Genomic DNA, 20,778 nt, shown 5'->3' with positions numbered 1-20,778 from the left:
AGGTAGAATAGATGTAATCGTCTTGAGCAGCGCCTTTTACCTCAGTGCTTCTTTTTTCCCAAATTGAAAAGTATTGGCTGGTCTACGACTACGAGGCAGAGAGATGGACTTAAAGAATTTACGAGAGCTCTGAGATTTCACCAAAAGCATTAAAGTGATTTGTAAACAGTATGATATACTGTATGACTGCTTAGAAATGGTGGTGCCATTTTCTTTATTTCATCCCAACAAAGGGGGAAAATCTTCATTTGCATACAATGGAGCTGTGTTTTAGTGCCAGCTTAATTTTAGGGTTTTATTTTTTTTTAAGTGCCAGGCTCAAAGGGAAAGATAGACAAACACCCCCCCCCCCCCAGCCCCCCCCCCCCCGATACCTGTACAATATCAAAATGGTGGCAAACTTTGATTTGACATCTTGTGTTGAATTAGCAAATCTGGAATTCTCCAGGCAATATTTTTTCTTTCCCAATTTTTTTTTTAATTTTTATTTATTTATTTATTTATTTAATATTTATTTTTCACAAAAATCTTGAGTTACATATTGTCTTGGGGGCCATATTTGCCATGTTGTGTGTGCTTTACAGAGCATCTAGTGAACAGAATCACTTGTGATGTGCTTGTAGTACTATTTTAGGCTGCAATTTTAAATGCATTATTGATCTTCTGCATTATTAACAGCATACAGTATTGAGATTTTTGCTCCTTCACCTCATTTCTCTCACAGACTGGCTTGCAACTTCAAAATGCAATTTTGCAATTGCAAAATGCAAAAAGTAGGACTCGAGTCCTTTTTGTACGAGCCCTTGGACTGATGTATCTCAATGGTTTGGCATCAGACTTATGCATTAACAGATTTTCCTTTTCCCTACTTTTTTTTTTCAGGTCTTATTTTGTGTTGCATTAAAAATTCATTTTAAAGTCACCATGAATTCAAAACTCTTTTATTTTTTTCTTTTCATGAAATATAGTTATACTTAAATCAAAATCACTTTCTCTCCCTTGAAATCACATCTCTTCTCTGACACTGATGACGTGTGCATTGGCGCGAGGGCTAGACAGTAATTTCTCTTCTCCAGAAACCTGTCACTCACATGACATCACAGCAATTAGGAAATGACAAAGATCGAATCAACTCTCGATGGACAAAATCAAGTCTCATCCTGCATTTTTTCTCATTGGAGATCTTGTTCATTCAGATATACATCATAATAGGGAAGAAAAGATGGTTGCATTTACTGTTTCATGCCAAATTTAAAGTCTGGCTTGCTAAAAATTCTAGAAACCACATAAATGGATACTCAACACGAGTCCCTGTCCTACAGAGCCTTGCACTCACTCTCTGTATTTTTTTTCTTTGCATGACATGCCATAGATGTCTTGACTGACAGCTCATAGAGTCAACACCTTCAACTTCATAGATTTCACATTGTCTGTGCATCACTAAGCAAGTGGATGATTGCAAGATGGCGAGAGAGAAAAGTAAGCCCACCCCCCCACCCGAAGAACAAAAAAAGCTAGTTGTGCATTCCGAATCCTTGCCCGAGGACACATTTTATGGCATCAGTGTCACAACAGACGGATGACTTGCTACAGAGTGTCTTCCCAATTTTTTTAGACAGTGAAGACAGACTCTGCTTGTGACTTCCCTTCACGGCTCCTTCGCTAATTTACGTTCGGTGGGGGTGGGCCATCTGGGATCATCACATTTACTGCTTGCCCAGGCTGGCCCCCACTAAATGACTTACTCCATGAGATTGAATGCGTATGCTAAAGGTCAGAGTAGTAGATCATGATTCCATATGGAAAGAGAAATAAATTCTGGAACTCAAGTAAATGGATAAACCTGCTGCCCCAAGGAGTGCTTACAATGTTTTGTATTTCAGCCACATTTAGATTTCTGGTTTAAGTCTATGAGGAGATGCCTGTAGATAACTTGCACTTACACATTTTACTAGGTTTGTGTGGGTGTGTGTGTGTGTGTGTGTGTGTGTGTGTGTGTGTGTGTGTGTGTGTGTGTGTGTGTGTGTGTGTGTGTGTGTGTGTGCGTGTGGTCTAGGAGCAAACTCCAGTCTTCATGCAAAGCACAGATGAACTTCTGTACATGTCATTCCAAGTGACCTGTTCATTCTTCATAGATGTCCAAGATTATCCCCAACACTTTTCTGAATGTATAATGTGTTCTAACATTTGCCCTTGCACTTTTGCTCCCTAATTTCCGTTCAAGCAAACGAAAGTGAAATTTCTTCTAATGATACGTTTAATAATTTTAAATGCTTGAACATGCTTCACAAAATTACAAATCAGATGTATGCCGAAGTTCATCAATACTAATCTTACTGCCAGATGACAGTCCATGCAATTAAAATTTTTTCTTTTTTATTATTATTATTATTGTTGTTGTTGTTGTTGTTCTTCTTCTTATTATTATTATTATTATTAATATTATTATATTTTTATTTTTTTCCCTCGTTGTTCAGTTGACATCCATTTTGCTTCAGTACATGTCACTTGTGTTGTGTTGCTGGGAAAAAGATTATAGGTTTGAGACCACTCGAATGGCAAGGTGGTTTGAGGACCATTTATTGACCCATTTTTTCAAGATGGCTATAAGAGCTTTTCTAAACTATATTAATAAGGCTTGGTGACTGTGAATGTAAGTGTGCTGGGTTACAGTGACACAAATCAAAAAACATCACAGTATGAGTGACACAATCAAAGTGAACGAATGCAGAGGGGAATTTGATGACATCATGTTTTTCTGTAATTAAATATTTGTGGGAAACTGCATGTTATGATTTTTCTATTCCAAAAGAGAACCGAGACGAAAAGAGAAAAACAACATTCCTTGGGTAAATTGTTTTATTTTTATTATTATTTTTTTAATTTTATTTATTTTATTTTTTGTGTGAGAGAACAAATGATGAGGAATGAGGCGCGTGAAAAAAAGGTCTCATGATATCGCTCATTTTCATTATTTAATCTTTTCACAGCCCGACAGTAGATCAGTGCCATAGAAGTGCCTGTACAAAGTTCTTTGTTATTTCTTTTTCAGGGCTATTACTCTCTCACTCTCACTTTCTTAGCTGCTTTTCTATGTTCTCAGGTCACCGGATTAGTGTCCTGGTTCTGTGGATGGAAGCATTTTTCCTCATGTTGTGACTAAATTGTTATTGGGACATGTAAGAGCACAGGCAGGAGCAGAGGGCAAAAGTGAGATTGATGAGTGTTTGGGCACTTTCATCGAGACCCCTTCGCGTCTGGCAAGCACAAAAGCAGGCGAGTGTGACAGCCGGCATCCATCTCCCAGTCTGGGTTGACAGGAAGGGGGCATGCATACAGGGACACCCCCTACCGTCCTATTTCTAGTTGGCCTCTATTGGCAAGAAGGGCCCCATGTGTTCAAGTGGCCTTCAAGGTTAAGACTTTTGATGAGAGCAGGGATTTTCAATACTGTTATATGCTAATTTTATCACTCTGTCATCTATCTATCTATCTACAGTATCTGAAGAGTTGGAGAATGTCTTTCTTTTGTTGTTTGTTTAACATGAATGACAGAAAACATAAATTGTGTGTAACCATTTAAGGTCTATGAAGCTACAAAGATTACCCTGTTCAATTTACCCTGTTGATAGTCCATACTTGGAAGCTAAGAAATTGACCAAGCTGGCTTTATTGAAGAGAGGTTTTACATTATTACAAGTACAGTCAAGTTCAAATCAGGAACCTTTCTTGATGAATTTATATCCTTCAGAAGAAGCAACAAAGACTCGGATCCACCCTGCTGTTTTATTCCTCACATCGGGAGTTTTTAAATGGTCAGACTGACTTGTGTTCATGGTGCTTGGTCTAAAAGCAGGACAGCATTGAATGTTCCTCACAGTGGTGAGTGGATGACACATTGTTAGAGCGTTCAGTCAGAGCAGGCCATTCACCAATGCCGCTAATCTCACTATGCATGTGTTCTGATGTAAATTGCAGGTAAGGGGGAAATGTCTCCGTCGGCTGATGTGCCTGCAGGGGTGCGTGAAATCTCTGTTGACATTACTGATGGGCATTTCAGACAGAGAATAAAAACAGATGAGTAATTTGACCATGTTCATTTTGAAGGGTCCATTTTTATATGTTTTGATGTCTTCCCTCCATCAACAAGCACTTTATTTTGTCAGCAGGTGCAGCTGAACTTCCATGAAATTGCAGTTGTTACGTTAAGGAATTGTTTCTACACAATTGATGTTAAACCGTCTCTTTATTTTTGCTTGGTTTTAATACATTTGAGGTCATACCAATTTTCTGTTTAAAAATAAAGATGGGTTCAAAAGTAATTCAAAAGACTGAGAAGACCTCTGTATTTATCTTCCCAAAGAAAAAAAGATGAAAGTAAAATAAATATCTGCTGTGGGAATTTATTTGTTGGGTAAACTGTTCATTTTGCCCTTGGCACAAAGTAAAAAAAGAAATGCTAGAAGTAAAGGTGCTAAAACAGTGCAGCAAAACAATGATGTTGTGGGACCTGTGAAATTTGTAAAATGCTTTCATCACTCAGTATGGCTTTCATGAAATGTACAGTACACCTTCAGGGGGAAACAAGAAAGGATGCTCACCCTTTGTGTTCCTGTGAATGAAACCCTACCCCTTAGCTCTTGCCTGCTGGTTTTCTAATCTGCAGACTTCGGAGCCATATAGTCACTTATAAGCACATGTGCACATGGACACAAACAGACACACACACACATTGAGTTTGCATGCAGTCTTCAGTATGTGAGACAAAGGAACTGCTTGTTGCCGCGTCTACTCTGCCGTGATGTGACATGTTAAAACAGAGTTCTCTGTAATTCCACATTAGAACAGACAGCGAGCATAGATAGTGCTGCCTGAGCATTGAACCCCCCTCTGTCCCTGAAGCCTTTTGTGGGGACAGCCAATAGACACTTCAAAGAAAAGAACATGATAATTGCAGCCCCTATCAGTCCATTGGTCTCTGCCAAGGAGAGATGGATGAGTTATTTGCATGTCTAATGGCACTGTATAATACCATCATGGCCTTAGGGAACCACTTGAAAATAAAAATGAACATGACATAGTTTAATGTCATTTTCAGTTCAGTTTGATAAAGATTAAAGACATGTATATGTATCCACTTTCAAGGCATCGCAACTTCATGGTTTACTGCCTAAACCGACAAGCACCCTTGTTGTGAACAGAAGCCGATAAGTCCATTTTAGCGAATCAGAGTGTTGTATTCAGGTCAGGTCACAAGACTGCTTTCATTTTGAAAAGACACACTAGCTGAGAGTAGTTTCGTCAAAGCTGACTAAAAACGATCGAGGATGGATCATTTTGACGAACTTGATGAACCCGCATCTTCTGCGTGGCATAAAGTAAAATAAAAGCTGAAACTTTTTTTCATGGAACCTTGCAAAAGCAGCACGTTACAATGGGGAGTGAAATATATATATATATATAAGTGTACTTATATATTTATTATGTATATATAAATGCACACACATGCATGTATATATTTAAGAAAAATGTTAAGTTTATATATTAAATATTCTAATTCTCTCTTTTAATATTAGAATTTTTTTATTTCTAATATATTAAAAAGTCTATATATATACATAATAAATATACACAGTTCACACACATATATTATGTACACAAAAAACTTTTGTTTTGGATGTGATTAATCGTTGCCCAGCACACACACACAAACACACACATCAAAAAACCCTTGTCTATTTTAATTTATTTTAAAATGACGTTTATTCATGTGATTGCAGAGCAGAGCTATTTTCGACAGTCATTAATTGTCTTCAGTGTCATATTATCCTTCAGAAATCATTCTGATATGCTGATTTTGATCAAGCATTAATTTATTTCAAGAAAGAAAGAAAAGAACATCTTATTGACCCCTAACTTTTAAATGGTATAGTTTTATAGTTGAGATTTTATTTTCATATTTAACTTATTTCATATTATTATTATGATTTGTTCCCATGTTAGTGGTTTCTAGATTGAAAGATTGTTGTGTATCTAATTAGATTTTAGCACAACAGAAGTTTAGAGTCACAGCCAGTCTTAAACAGGACCAGTCCCGGCCCAGACCTGACGTGTTGCTTGTGATGGTGTTACTTGTGTGAAATCAATGCATGTTTTAACAGGAGAATTGGTAATCACATCATGTAGCAGTCCACAGTCCATTCAGCCACTCAGTAAATAAAGCACCAGGTTAAAAAAAACAAAAAAACACCACTATTCTAAAATATGAAATTAGATTCTCAGTTTATATTATCTGGCCACACATAAAGCTCTTTTGTAGCAGTGTTTTGTATCTGAATATGTAGTTGGGTCTGCTTCATGAAAATCTATCTGTTTTTGATTTGATTACATTTGCTTTGTATAGCAATAACAATTGCTCTGTTTGGTTCCTTCTCAGCACAGTAGGAATAAACCAGGAGCACAGGAAGGCTAATCATGTACCTGGGAAGGTTACTGAGAAAGCCACTCAAATTCAAGGCACCGTGTGATATTCATTAGTCAAGCATGCATCACATGCTTATTCTTGTTGTTTTTCATTAGGGCATTTATTATTTTCTCTGAAGGTAGGAATCCTGTTTTATTGAATACATGCAGTGTCAAATATAGGGTGAGCTGGTAAAAATAACAATCATTACTTTCATATATAGCCTATTCATTTTATCACATACACTATTCAATTGCACATTCTGTTTGGGGGAATCTCTTAAAGACAACATGTAAACAATATTTATTAGTAAGGGAGTGAAGGTGACATCCCATTTAATAAAACAATTCTCAGTGGGTACTGCAATAATTTAACAATAGGCTTATCAGGCGGCAATGCAATCTTTTTCTCATGAAGAAAGTATTTATATTTAGAGGCATTCATTATGCACATATACACATAGCTTATTTTCCATAAAGCCCATTTTCAATATCTGAAACATAATTATTTATATATGAGAGTCAGTGTGTGAGTGTGTGTGTGTATGTATGTATATATATATATATATATATATATATATATATATATATATATGTATGTATGTATGTATGTATGTATGTACTGTATGTATAAAAGCACTTGCTTTCATATAAAATAATGCTAAACAAAGAGATTGATTGCAAACAAAATACTGTTTTTGAATAATACAACATTTTTTATTTTTTTTTTGCAGTTATTAGTAGTTTCAGTTGGAAATTACATAGCAGATGGTGAACGTAGAGAGTTTTGAAATAATAGGGGAAGAGGGAAATGAATATTGGATGTGACACACAGCCAAATCTGAACCTACATCTCCCACATGAGCACCACATGCCAACCACAATGGCTACAACTTCATCTAGATGAGCAAAATGAAAAGATAGCATAGTATGAAAGCCGTGTTAACAATGTTTTGCCAATATAGCATTTGACATGAATTATAGTGATGCTTCTGATGATGAGGAGGAGAACTCAGTTAATTTCATTAGTGGCTGTTCAAATATAAATGGCATTGCTTCTTAAAAGCCTCGGAATCCATTACAGGAATTTGCTCTTGCAACATGCCTGATCACCATGGAACCTTTCAGCAGGCACCATGCAGAAACTACGGTGACCTTGAAGGCCCGCAGTAGCACATGGTACAATTCACTTAGTCCAAGCAGAGCCCTATTCTTATACAATGCTTAATTGACCGTTGAGACGGTCCTTGGGTTGGGGCTCCGCTGACATTTTTGAAATGTGTGACACATCATCTCTGTAGGTGATGTGAATCTTCTCCTCTCTACTCACGTCTTCTCTGCCACTTGCCCTGACATGAGGCAAAATCATTAATTTGCAATGTCGGGCTTAACGTGCGCTTTAGTGTGCAGTCGGCAGGCGTAGAGGGATAGAGGGGTCCTCATTACGGAGCCGCTGATTGTTCCTTAGGCTACTATAAAGGTTCATCTCTAGCAGCCACTGAAATATTTTTTTCTTCACGACTGACAATAAAAACTGTATTCAACAGCAGTGGTACAGAGAGAGTCGGGTGTAAAAACCCACTGTTGTTCCTGTTCAGCTCCAGTCAGGCAGCTCTGAATGCTAATCCACACCAGTGTGCCGGCAGATTTAAGACTGCCTGGGATTTTACATTTCCCACTGTTGCCGTTACTCTTTAGCTCTGTGTTTCTCAGTGTCTTGTACTCTTGTACTAAACAGTGTCTTGTTTTTAATCAAATGTATAATTAAAATATCTTAACATTGTGATTTTGTTGTTTTCTTTGACCTTCTTTATCCTTTGTAACTTCTTTCGAGTGATCATTTACTTGTTCCTTATTTGACAGTATTGAAACAAAACGGTGAAAAAATAAATTAAAAATAAAAATGAACAACTACCAGACCTCTTTCCATTATGTGTGTTAAGAGAGTTGGGGAAATGCGGATGCTGTCAGATGTTAGAGCACTGGAGTTGCCCTGGCAACCCAGATAATGACAGACTGCCTCCCTCCCACAGCCACACTTTCAGTCGATTGTTTGCACATTGAGATTAAGCGATCACTCGTCAGAATGAGACTGGTGTGAGCACAACCTTGAAATGTTGTCTGTACACATAGTGCATAGGGATGAACAAACGGAGGAAGTGAAGTTTTGCAGCTGTGACATTTTGTTCATATATTGTATTGTATTGTATTATAATAATACATACTATTGCAGATTTTCTCGAATACATGAGAATCTCAGGAAAGAGAAAAAAAAAGTTTTCTATCAGAAAAAGCACATCATTAATTTTGGCTCATTTAGGGGGTTTTCGTAGCGAGAAGACTGTTGTGAAGCTGATGTGTTAATGAGATAGATCTTTCATGTGGAATGATAGGACAATTAGGAGAACAAAAGTGCAAGGTGTGACAATTTAAGTGTGTGTGCTTTGTCAGTGTCTGGAAACGGCACCTCTGAGACAACATATGCATAAGACCATAGTTATAAAGCAATTGCTTTTTTTTGAAGTCCGCATTTCAAAGCTCACACTGTCCTTGTTACTGCAGTCTCAAGTGTACTCGCACCAGGCTGTATATATTACCGCCTCAAGAAATGGAACTGAAGTCGCTGTACATGATATAGCTACCGAACTGATTGGAGTTATGTTTTTTTTTTTTTTTTAATGCCATTTCAGAAATTTTCAGAAAAAGCCAAATTATTATTTTGTATTAATATTATCCAAATTATTAATACTACTAATAATAATGATAATACATTTTTTAAAACAGTTCTTCATAACCCTATTCTACATCCCTAATTCTTCACAATACCTAAACTTAACAACTTCCTTTCTAACTATTAATAGTATCAGCAAATTAGTAATATATTGAGGTAAACATTGTAATTAATGGTTTGTTAATGGCGATAATTGGACCTTAAAATAAGGTGTGAGCAGATAGATAGATAGATAGATAGATAGATAGATAGATAGATAGATAGATTAGCTGTTTTGCGCCTCTTTCTCTTTTGTTTGGCAGATGTCTGTCTATTGTCCCCTTTCAGAAGCAGTCAAGGATAGTCTTGGCCTTTATTCATTTTCTTTCTCTTTGCTTTTTTTTTTTTTTTCACACACAACCCAATTGCCTTCTCGTTCTGGAGCTGTGGCCTGGTGACTGGTTTCAAGTTGGTAACAGGAACCCTGAGGCAGATGTGAGCAGAACGCTTTGACCCAGGGGCATAGATTACGCGGGGGACGTGCCCCCCCCCCACTTTTAATATCACGGAACTTTGTCCCCCGCACTTTTTCGGGGAAGTGTGTTTATATAGAGGTTTTCAAGAGCTGGTATAATAAATATAGATTTAAACTCAAAGAGACAGGATAGTCTGCGCATGACCTGCTGTTTTTTCTGACCGAGAAGGCGAATGGGCAACAGCATCCAGCTATCGCTGCATGAAAACAGTTGTTTTGTCTTGTATTTTCAAGTCCAAAAAAATCTCCAGCAGGTGATAAATAAAGTATAAGAACAATGCAGTGCTAATTGACATAGCATTTATTACAGTATAAAAACTATTCTGCCTTATTATGTGAAAAAAAGTGTTTGTAGTATATAAACAAATCATTATTATATTTGTTATTGTCCAGCAGTTATAGATTTCTAAGCCAAAAAAAAGAAAAGCTGGAAATTAGAAAAAAATAGTTGCCTTTAGTATCCACTACCAGTCAAAAGTTTTTGAACAGTAAGCTTTGTTTATGTTTTTTTAATTCTCTTCTGTTCTCCAAGCCTGCATTTATTTGATCCGAGTTCTGCAAATCAGTGAAATTTTGAAATATTTTTACTAGCCTATTTAAAATAGCTGTTTTCTATTTATGTATATTTCAAAATGTCATTTATTGAGATTTCAAAGCTTTATTTTTTATTTTTTTGCATCATTACTCCAGTCACACGATCCTTCAGAAATAATTCTGATATACTGATTTACTGCAAAAAAAGAAAAAAAAAACTCTTATTATGATAATTTTGAAAACAGCTAAGTAGAATTTTTTCAAGTTTCTTTGATGAATAGACAGTTCAGAAGAGCATCATTTATCTGAAATAGAAATCTCTTGTAAAATTATGTCTTTATCATCACTTTTGATCAATTTAAAGAATCCTTGCTAAATAAAAGTATTAATTTCTATAATTTATTTAACAATATATATATATATATATATATATATATATATATATATATATATATATATATATATATATATATATATATATATATATATATATATATATATATATTTGAATTATATGGTGTATAATGTTGAGAAAGCTTTCTATTTCACATAAATGCTGATCGGTGGATCCTTCTGTTCATCAAAGAATGCTGAAGAAAATGTACTCATCTGTTTTAAATATTGATAATCAGCAAATCAGCATATTACGAATGATTTCTGAAGGATGTGACACTGAAGACTGGAGAAATGATGCTGAAAATTCACCTTTGATCACAGGAACACATTAGATTTAAAATATACTAAGATGGAAAACAGTTATTTTAAATAGTATAAATATTTCACAATATTACTGCTTTTGCTGTAATTTGGATCAAATAAAGGCAGGCTTGGTGAGCAGAAGGGACTTCTTTCAAAACATTAAAAATCGTACTGTTAAAAAACTGTTGACTATTAGGCTATATAGATTACAAAAATGTTATATTATAATGAAATTACACACACACACACACACACACACACACACACACACACAGACATATATATATATATATATATATATATATATATATATATATATATATATGTGTGTGTGTGTGTGTGTGTGTGTGTGTGATTTCTGTCCCCCTCACTTCTGAAAAGATGGCTACGCCTCTGCTTTGACCTCCACCCTCTACTAGCGATGTATGAAGAGGTGAATGACAGATAGATGGGATACACAACCCAAAAATTACCTTGAAATCCAGGACTTAGCCTGCCCTTTTCCCCTTTTTTGTCTGTGAGATTGAGCAATTCAGCCCTTGCAGTGAAACTCTAGAATTTTGAAGAGACTATGCAGCTCTGCACTTGTCTGTGGGCTTTAATTCTTTTACGTGATTGATTGCCGATAGGTCCAGTGTGGACGCCACTAATCTGGTCATGCTCGAGTTGTCTTAGCTGCAACTGGAAGTAGCCTCAATCCCCCTCCTCTGTTTCTCTTTTTAGCTCCATACGGATTTGGACATGGGGACTAAGAACATCAAGTATGTGCTGGCAGGGGAAGGGGCGGGCACCATCTTCGCCATCAACGAGAGGACGGGGGACATTCACGCCATGAAAAGGCTAGACAGGGAGGAGAAGGCCGAGTACACGCTCACGGCACAGGTCATCGACAGAGACACCAACCAACCTCTGGAACCGCCGTCAGAGTTCGTCATCAAAGTGCAAGACATCAATGACAACCCCCCACAGTTCATTGAGGGGCCTTACAAAGGTTCAGTGCCAGAGATGTCCCAAGTGGGTGAGTGATCTCCTTTTATCATCTCCGGTTGTCTCAGCTGAATAATGACATGAGGCAGACAAAAGCTCTGACAAAATATACAAGTAATAGAGATCTAAGAATAGACAAAGACATAGGAGGTGACAGGAATTTCTCATTAGTATGTCTGGAGATTGATGCAACATTGCACAACATGCATAGTGGTGTCCATAGTCATGTTGTAACCTCAGAATCCAATGGACATAGTTCAGCATTAAAGCATGATTGGGGTCTGCACTGAGATTGTCCAGTATGACCATAAAAAAAAAAAAAAGCTTTTTGTTTTTCAAGTCACATAATGTATTCATAAGTTCTCGAGCATTTGTAGCCATGCATTTTAATGAATGTCTCCTTAAAACTTGCTTTAAATAGAGCTCATAGTTAGTCTACAAAGCCTGCTTGACATTTCCCCGTACAATCCTGAGCCTGACCTTGAGATGGATTTTGAATACGAGTTAGTCGGTGAAGGGAATCTCATAATAGTGCCACTTAAGGGATTCATTGTAACCCTCATGACATTCTAAAAGCCCTGTTGTGCTGCAGTGTAGTGAAATTCCCTTTTTTAAGAAAAGTGTAAAGGAATCTGCTGTGTATTTTCAACTCTTGCGCTGGGGAATAGTTGAAATGTCTAATCTCATCACTTGTTTTGTTTTTGCCGTTGATGGTTTATACACAACATGAAATGATGTAATGCAGAGAGGATAACTATATTCATTAATATAGATTAAAGATGAGAGTACTCTGAGTTACAGGAAGTGCCATTAATAAAATGATTGATGTCAATTTGAGCAGTAAAACAGCATTAAATCACCCCGGTGCTTCAAGTGTTTTTCTACTCCTGACCCAAGGCTCACTTTTGACGTGTAGAATGCAGTTAGGGGAATAGTGCTCTTCTCCAGGTACATTACAACCCATTCATGTGTAACACAGAGTTTCCTTGTTTCCTTTAAAACCTTGGCTTCTTCACATGGGCATTTTCTCCTCAGCGTTTGTTCTTTGTCATATTTTGTTGTGCACTTAGAGCATACAGAACTGGAGCTGTATGTGAAAGTCTTTCTTCTGCTTTCAGACTGATGCACTAAATTGAAATCCTCAGTGTAGTTTTCCGTGGGGTTTGACAGTGAAGTGTGGGATACAGCAGACGGTGGGGGTGATGAACACTGTGGTGGAGGTGGGCAGGAAGGGGGATATTGCAAAAGATGCCTGAAGTTGACTTCTTTCACGATTGTTCTTTCCTTTTGTCACTGCTGATCAATTAAACATTAGCTGATGTTCTCTTGTTTGCTTGAAAGGCATTCTCAGTGACTTGTTTTGGTCTTATAAAGTATTTATGTTGTGGGAGACACTCATAGAGGGAATCAAAAGCTCTTTGGCTGGGAGAGAAAAACAACAAACAGACAAATGAGGAAGCCTCTTTTATTTCCCGTCTCATGTACACAAATCAGAGAAGTTTACCTCTCATGCTGATGTAGCATGTTTTGTTTTCTACTAATGGCCTGAAAATAAGTTTTGTGAGAAAGTTGTGAAGAAGTAGAGAAACCAAACCAATTGGTATTCATTTATTTGCGTTGTAGATTACAGCTGGCTGTTGATGATGGAATTAGTTAGTATAGGTATATAAACAGCTAGTTTATTACTTTGGTTAGCACCACAGACATTATTGTCAAAAATGTAGATATTTCGATGCATACCAAGTCTGAATATTTAGGTTCATGGCTCAATGCTCGTTTTTCACAGTATCAATACACCGTTTATAGTTATTTTGCTTTCGTTTCTGTCTGACAGTGAGTTTGACATACAAAGTAGTGTGTGGCATTGTGATCATTTACACACGTACAGCTGTAAACTCCATATCTGGATGTGCTGTAAGTTCAGTGTGCATTTGGGAAAGCATTGTGCGTGATTTATGTGTTCTTTACGTTTTTCACATCATTTCCAACGTTTCAGTAGATTTTTAATGAGAAGCTTTTGTAAACCTGTTATCACAGAAACTTAAAACGTTTCCACCAAAATAAAAGCTTGAAGGTTTAAAGGGAAAGTTCACCCTCAAAAAAAATTAAAATTCTCTCATTAATTTCTCACCCTCATGTCATTACAAACCCGTAAGACCTCCCTCCATCTTCGGAACACAAGTAGTGATATTTTTGTTGAATTCCAGTGCTTTCTGACCCTAGAGAGCAATGCAACTGAAATGTCCCGGACCCCGAAACGTAGTAAGGACATCTGTAAAATAGTCATGTGACATCAGTGGTTCAACCATAATTTTATGAAGCTACAAAGATTTTACGGATGTGGAACAACATGAGGGTGAGTAATTAATGACAGAATTTTCATTTTTGGATTAAGTAACCTTTTAAGTCTTGCGTGTAAAGAAAAAAAAAAGTATATAACGAAATAGTTTTGTAATTTTACTTCTGTAAATAATTATAATTATGAAATATTATTTAAAGTGCAGTTGTATTAAAGTAGTGATGTATTTAAGTGTTAGAATTTGACTAGTATGTAATAGTGACTTAATTTTATAACAATAATAATAATAAACCCATTTGAAGAGAAAGATAAACCAATGGTAACGCGTTAGTTGCGCAAACTATTGCTTGCTGAAGTTGTGTTTAGTTGGGTAATGACTAAATTCTGTATAATTAGGTGTTAAGTAAAAACCAAGAAAAGCATCCCACTAAAAAAAAAAAAAAAAGAGGAAAATAGCTAAAAATATTTTATGTCAGTGGGGGGAATAATGCTCAGATGCTACTGGACTGTTGTGTAACGCCATCGGCAATCTCTAAAATCCTCAGATCACCAAAGCCATGAGAGACCAAAGAATAAATGATTGGAAAGGCCATGTGCGGCGAGACAAAACCTTTTCAGATGAAAGCTCATGGATGCAAAATTTTCCCCAAGGATTTTTATATGTATATTCATGAGATTATCTGATATTTCAATTTAATTTTGAATAATTGAAGAGTGTTACTTGTTTGCATCGGTCTGCCCACAATGGTCAGTGATAACTCATTTGCATGGATTGGACAAATCTCATTGGATTACTGGTTCTGTTTTTTCACTAATGGGGTCTTTGACTCTAAGACCAATACAAGCAGGCGAATTCCCCCATCAGGTCTTCAAACCATATGCTGGCATTACAAAGCTCTCTGCCTTCTGCTGCAGACAAAAGGGTTGTTACAATGTTGAAATTAGCAAGTCTACTTGAAGTGACCATTGGAGTAATTAACATTGAGTCGTCCATACCGCCTCCCTTCCACGGAGGAAGGTGTGAATGACAATAATTGCTACAAGGAAATATAAAGCCGGGAAAGTTGTTTTTGTCATCTGAAAGTCGAGCGTGTGTGAGGCCTCGGCGACGGGGGCTTCATTATAGAGTCAGGTAATAAAGTCAGGAAGAGACAGATGGCACAAGGTTCCTCCACCCTGCTTGCTGTGTGCCCGCTCTCTCCTGGCAAAATGAACCCGAGTACGGAGACACAGTGCGCAGGAATGTGTCAGGATCTGCTAAATTGGAGTGCTGATATAAAATTGAAGTGACGTTAATAGATTACCCAGAGTTCATTTGCATTTTCAGAGTTATTACGAGCTCCGGTAACAGGGCTAACAGGCGAGGGGTCTGTTCTTCTAATAACATTTCTGATTATGCACGCCATATTCCTGGCAGGTAAAAAATAAATAAGGTCTTGTCAGGGGGATTTTTGACAATGATTTGGAAGCTATTTTCTGAGACATATTTATGGAAATAGATAACACGTATCCAGCACACCGCTCGCACATTTTAAGCTATCAGCCCATGTAGATTTACAGTCTGCACACTGCTTTAAATATGATAAAAATTATTGGAATAATTTGGAAAGGGTTTATTTTAAATTTATTTAAAAGTCTTTTTTTTTTGTGCTGTCTGAAAATAAGTCTGTAATAAACATATCCTTTAATGAATTATAAATACAACCAAACAAATTGCAGTACTGGTTAGTAGCCATTTTAGGGAATTATTCCAGGTTCCGTACATATATCAAGTTTACAGTGAGGACCTTACAGTGGAAGTAATTTGTTATTAGATTTGAAAGCAGAAATGTGAAGATTATAATAATAGACATATAAATAAATATATATATATATATATATATTTTTTGTGTTTTCACTAAAATCAAGGTACATATTTAATGAATATAAATGTAATATAATTACAGTTTAGTCTCATTCACTTCCTCCTCCTCCTTCTTTTTCATCATCTTGATTTTTGTGGTAAGTATTGAGTGTTAAGTTAAACCTGGAATATTCCTTTAATTCTTAACTCTGGTACAATACTTGAAAGTGCAGATTTTAATGGGTGAAGCTCATAATTTAAACATATACATTTTGAATTATGTTCACCACTGCATTTGACAAATTAGTGCCTCTCAGTGCTGACGCCCTCAAATGCCAACCCGGCAGCTAACAGACTTTTATGTCTGGATCAAATGTTTCTAGATATGCTCAAATCTCTCCAAGAAATATAGCTTTAGTATTAGTTGAGCCTTGAAGTAAGGTGATCGTAAAGTGTTTGCTCAAATACTGTTGAACAAATAACTATAACAAGGCTTGCTATCAGAAATGTACAGGCTAACCTGTCAGTGGCTTATTTTATTAAAACTGTATCCAAGTTTGCCCTGCTTTGATAGTTTAAACATTCCACAGATAAAGTCATCCACTTTGTGTAGCTTCTCTTTAACACTGTAGGGCAGCTTGAGTTGTAATCTAATTACTCAAGGGTACATGCTTTACTTTCAGTATCACGTCTTAACATTAGAGAATCCTTTCACATGAAATTGTCAGAGCCATAGGCAGTACATAGATCTTTGTACAGTAATTACCAGCTTCTTGATTATTCTGTTTTGCTGTAAGTATCTCTAATGACTTTGTTCCTGACAAAAGCATGACAATGCATGTATGTTTGGCTAGATAAAGTAATTTTAGATAAGTTCTGCTTTGTTGAATATGTCATGACAGATGTAGACTATATTTGGTGGTAGGCTCATTTTGGCATTAAGGGTAAAGGCCAATAACCATCTAGAAAAGACTTTCTTATCCTTGTTAGCAGTTGAAATATGGTGCATATTTCTCAGATAGATTCTGAGGGTTTACGGTTATATACCATACTTGAGTGTGTTATCTGGTGTGTGGCAGTGGCAGATGGAGGAGGAAGTAGGGGGTGCTGGGCCTTTAACATGGTGTGCAGCTGGGCCACTGCAGAAGCACATCTGCTGGTCAGACTCCACACTGAGGTTTGCCCATGGCCTCAGCTGGATTTGAGGGTCAGGGAGTTAACCCACTGCAGCCAAATCATGTCCAGCTAACTTTAGAAAATATCTGGAGGTAGTGGTCAGCAGAAACGTGTACTGCCTCTACTTTGAAACTGTATGTGTGCTTCACTGAACTTAAACTGTAAATATGCATTTAATATGACTAAATGAACTTAAATTAAATAATATATCTGAAATGACAAATAAGAAACAACATAGCAGGTGTCGATTTACAAGTATGAATGTTGCTAGGAATAGCCATTAGGTGTCAGAGCCTTCCCACATGCCTACACACACACACACATATTGTCTCATACTTGGCATGTGTGACGTATATATATATATATATATATATATATATATATATATATATATATATATATATATATATATATATATATATATATATATACGTCACACATGCCAAGTATGAGACAATAAAAATACACAGAATACGAATCAATCAATTTAGTCATTAAATAAAATGTGATTTTCAGTAATCGTTATCTGGCAGAAAACTAGCCGATTTTTCTATTTAGACAAGCAATTTTCTGACAGCTTTCCTTGCACATTAAATCACTCACATGCGAACAAACCGATGAGTAGGGGGGACAATAATGGTGATTCATGACAACAGAGTATAGGCTCAAAAGCTACTATGGATCATCTCACCTGAATCTCTTCTGGCATAGATTTGCAGACAGTTATTGTTGTTTAGCAAATAAATAATTTATGGACTGTTGCATACGTATTCCCAACATCTTATTATGTAACCCTTTTGATTGATCTTACTTTTCGGACACACTTTGGGTGCTGATGCTTGAAACAGACAGTGGAGGAGATTTAGACGCTCCAGGCTTATAGGGTGAGGAAATAAATGTGTCTTTATCATAGCTGAAGGGAACGACAATATGATTGCAGATGTACACACAAGTGAACATGACACACGAGCATATTCAAGCAAAAGCCAGCATATATTAGTTCTGTGAAACAAAGCAAAACCAATATTGCTCAACTTTCAAGAAGAAACAAAGGAACCTCGGTGTCTGATTGCAGGCCTTCCCGCTCCTTGAGTTCTCTCCAGCGCAGGAAAGCTGATCTGATGTTTACACGGGTCCTACTTCTTGCCTTATCATAAGACTTATTTTGTTCCTCAGACTTCTTCCTCTTTTTTTTTCGCCATCTCTATCTTTCTGTCTTTGCTCTGCTCAGCTAATATCTGTACTGTGCACTCACTGAGCGCTCGCTCCTTCACATCATGAGTAGGCATGCGATCTGACACTGAGGTTGCTTTGTTTCTTCTAGAAAGTTAAGTAATATTGGTTTTGCTTTGTTTCACAGAACTAAGAACAGTAGACACGCCCCTTAGTGTGGATTTGCTTCAAGTCTGTTTTGGTACTCAGTCCGACTCGGTTTTCTAAAGCGTTCTTGAAAAAAACACACACCCTAATTTTAAATGGCTTGAATATGCAGAGCATTCACAGCTTATGTGATTCGGATCAATCGAGTTAGAAATATCTCCTTGTGTGTATACATGCAAATATATTGTTATAATAATTCTTCATCAGTAAAAAAAAAATATATATATATATATATATATATATATATATATATATATATATATATATATATATCTTTTGGGGGGTCAGAATATATATATTTTTTTCTTGTTTCCTATTATATCGTGTAAAGAACCATTACAATTACGAGTTGGGCTTTTTGCATGTAAAGCTTGACTGTCTCTCTCTGCTAAGCCTACTTTAGATTTATATTACAGACTTTTAAATCCACAGGTTTTCCAACAGGTGTGAAATTTTCAGTTGAAATGGCCTTAGTGAATAGGATATAAGCAATTCTCGCTGTGAACGTGCTACTGTGGTACTTGTTTCAGCACGTTTTCTTTGAAACCACCTCTCTCGCTGCCTGGACATCAGTGCCATACATAAAATGTGAATCACAAAGAAAGAGCTTACAAAATGATCCTACTCCACTACACTGCCTCTGCCCCTTATCCTACCGCAGTCATGTTCAACTGCTCATGAAAAGAGATGAAACTTCAATAGACAATATAATACATTTCCATCAGCTCTCCTTTTGTATAGTTGAGTCTTTTTTTTATTCTTTTATACTCTTTTTATCCCATTTTTATCCTTGGTTATTTTGATGAATATCAGGTCTGTGCAAAAAGCTAACACTATCAGCGTCCTTCCATTTTTTATTTTTTTTTTAAGCATATTGTCATGATCTCTAGCTGGAGTGCCTGTGAGTTCCGCTAGAGGGCGTTCCATCCTGTACACTTTTTAACACTCACCCCGGATTTAATTTCCAATAATCCTCTGCCTGGACACATCATAAATTGCAATCACCTGTTGTCCACCAGATCTCATCATCAGTTCACAGTTGTCTCACATTAGAATGACTTAGCACACACACTCTCTGACTTTGCTGGGGATTGAATGTTTAGCCTCCAGTTGTCTTGCCTTCCGTGGTTCCTGATAACCGTGTTTTGATCCTGGACTATTTCTTTGTTTTTGATCGTTTGCTGCCTGCCCTGACCATTGCTTGTATATCTGGATTACTCTTTTGCCTTGTCTCTGCTGTTACTGTTTGCCGTTTCTGGACCCTGCCTGTTTTGATCTCGCTCTCTTTTAATAAAGCGTGAAAATGAATCTCCACTCTTTTGGCAGGCCTCCTACGTTACACATACATATAATAATTCACTAGATTTTTTACTGTCATTAGCTATGTCTCCATCCAAAGATGCAAATTTAAATTATGCACAAAACTAGAATATTGTTTGAAACATTTGTGAATAAAGCACTCTTTCCATCCAACGAGTCAAAGAGAACAAAATCACTTACTGTTAAACTGCCACTAAATATCTCTAGGAAACAAGGAGAAGCCACTGAATATTATAATTTTCATATGTAATACATTACTTGGGCTACAGAGAGAGCAGACGTAACGCGTATATAGATGCTGTAAACGAGCTCAGTCCACTAGTTAGTCAACTTATCCCATCTCTTAGCACAAAGTCACATTCATTTTTCAGTGTGCACGGTGGAATTTATTCGGTAAATAAGTTTCCATTGTAGCTTATGTAGTTTTATATATATATATATATATATATATATATATATATATATATATATATATATGCGATAATCCAAAATGTGCATAAAAATAGGTGGATGGAGACATAGGTATTTACAGTTTATACTTAAAATAACATTTTAACCCTGAGATAAAAAGGTGCACTTTTTTGTTCAAGGTTTAAAGTGAATACAGCTTTTAGCTTTTAACTTTCTGTCAATCAAAAAATGCTTACTTTTCGCTCTAGTGAAAGAGAACTACACTGGTTTTAGTCTAATACCTCAAAATGATTGAGGACACAGAAACAAGACCACACAAGCACAGGAAATGATGCCACTCACTGTATTCAGCATAAAAGCAAACCGAGTGATTATTTTGGGCTTGACAAGTTTTTTTTTTTTTTTTTTTATACAGTATATGC

The 20,778-nt window shown here is 36.5% G+C and overlaps 1 protein-coding gene across 1 annotated transcript in view; it reads left to right on the top strand.

The window, feature by feature from the left end:
• The window catches only part of LOC132123376 (cadherin-8-like), an 83,450-nt gene that overhangs the window by 20,174 nt on the left and 42,498 nt on the right, over positions 1-20,778 (top strand). Inside the window, exon 3 of the mRNA XM_059533961.1 lies at positions 11,664-11,958. Within this exon, the coding sequence (XP_059389944.1) occupies positions 11,664-11,958 (295 nt within the window). The remainder of the gene's footprint in view (positions 1-11,663; positions 11,959-20,778) is intronic.

This window comes from Carassius carassius, chromosome 3 (genome assembly GCF_963082965.1).
Source record: "Carassius carassius chromosome 3, fCarCar2.1, whole genome shotgun sequence".
In the NCBI taxonomy this organism is placed as follows: Eukaryota; Metazoa; Chordata; class Actinopteri; order Cypriniformes; family Cyprinidae; genus Carassius; species Carassius carassius.
This window is presented reverse-complemented; position numbering and strand designations above follow the sequence as displayed.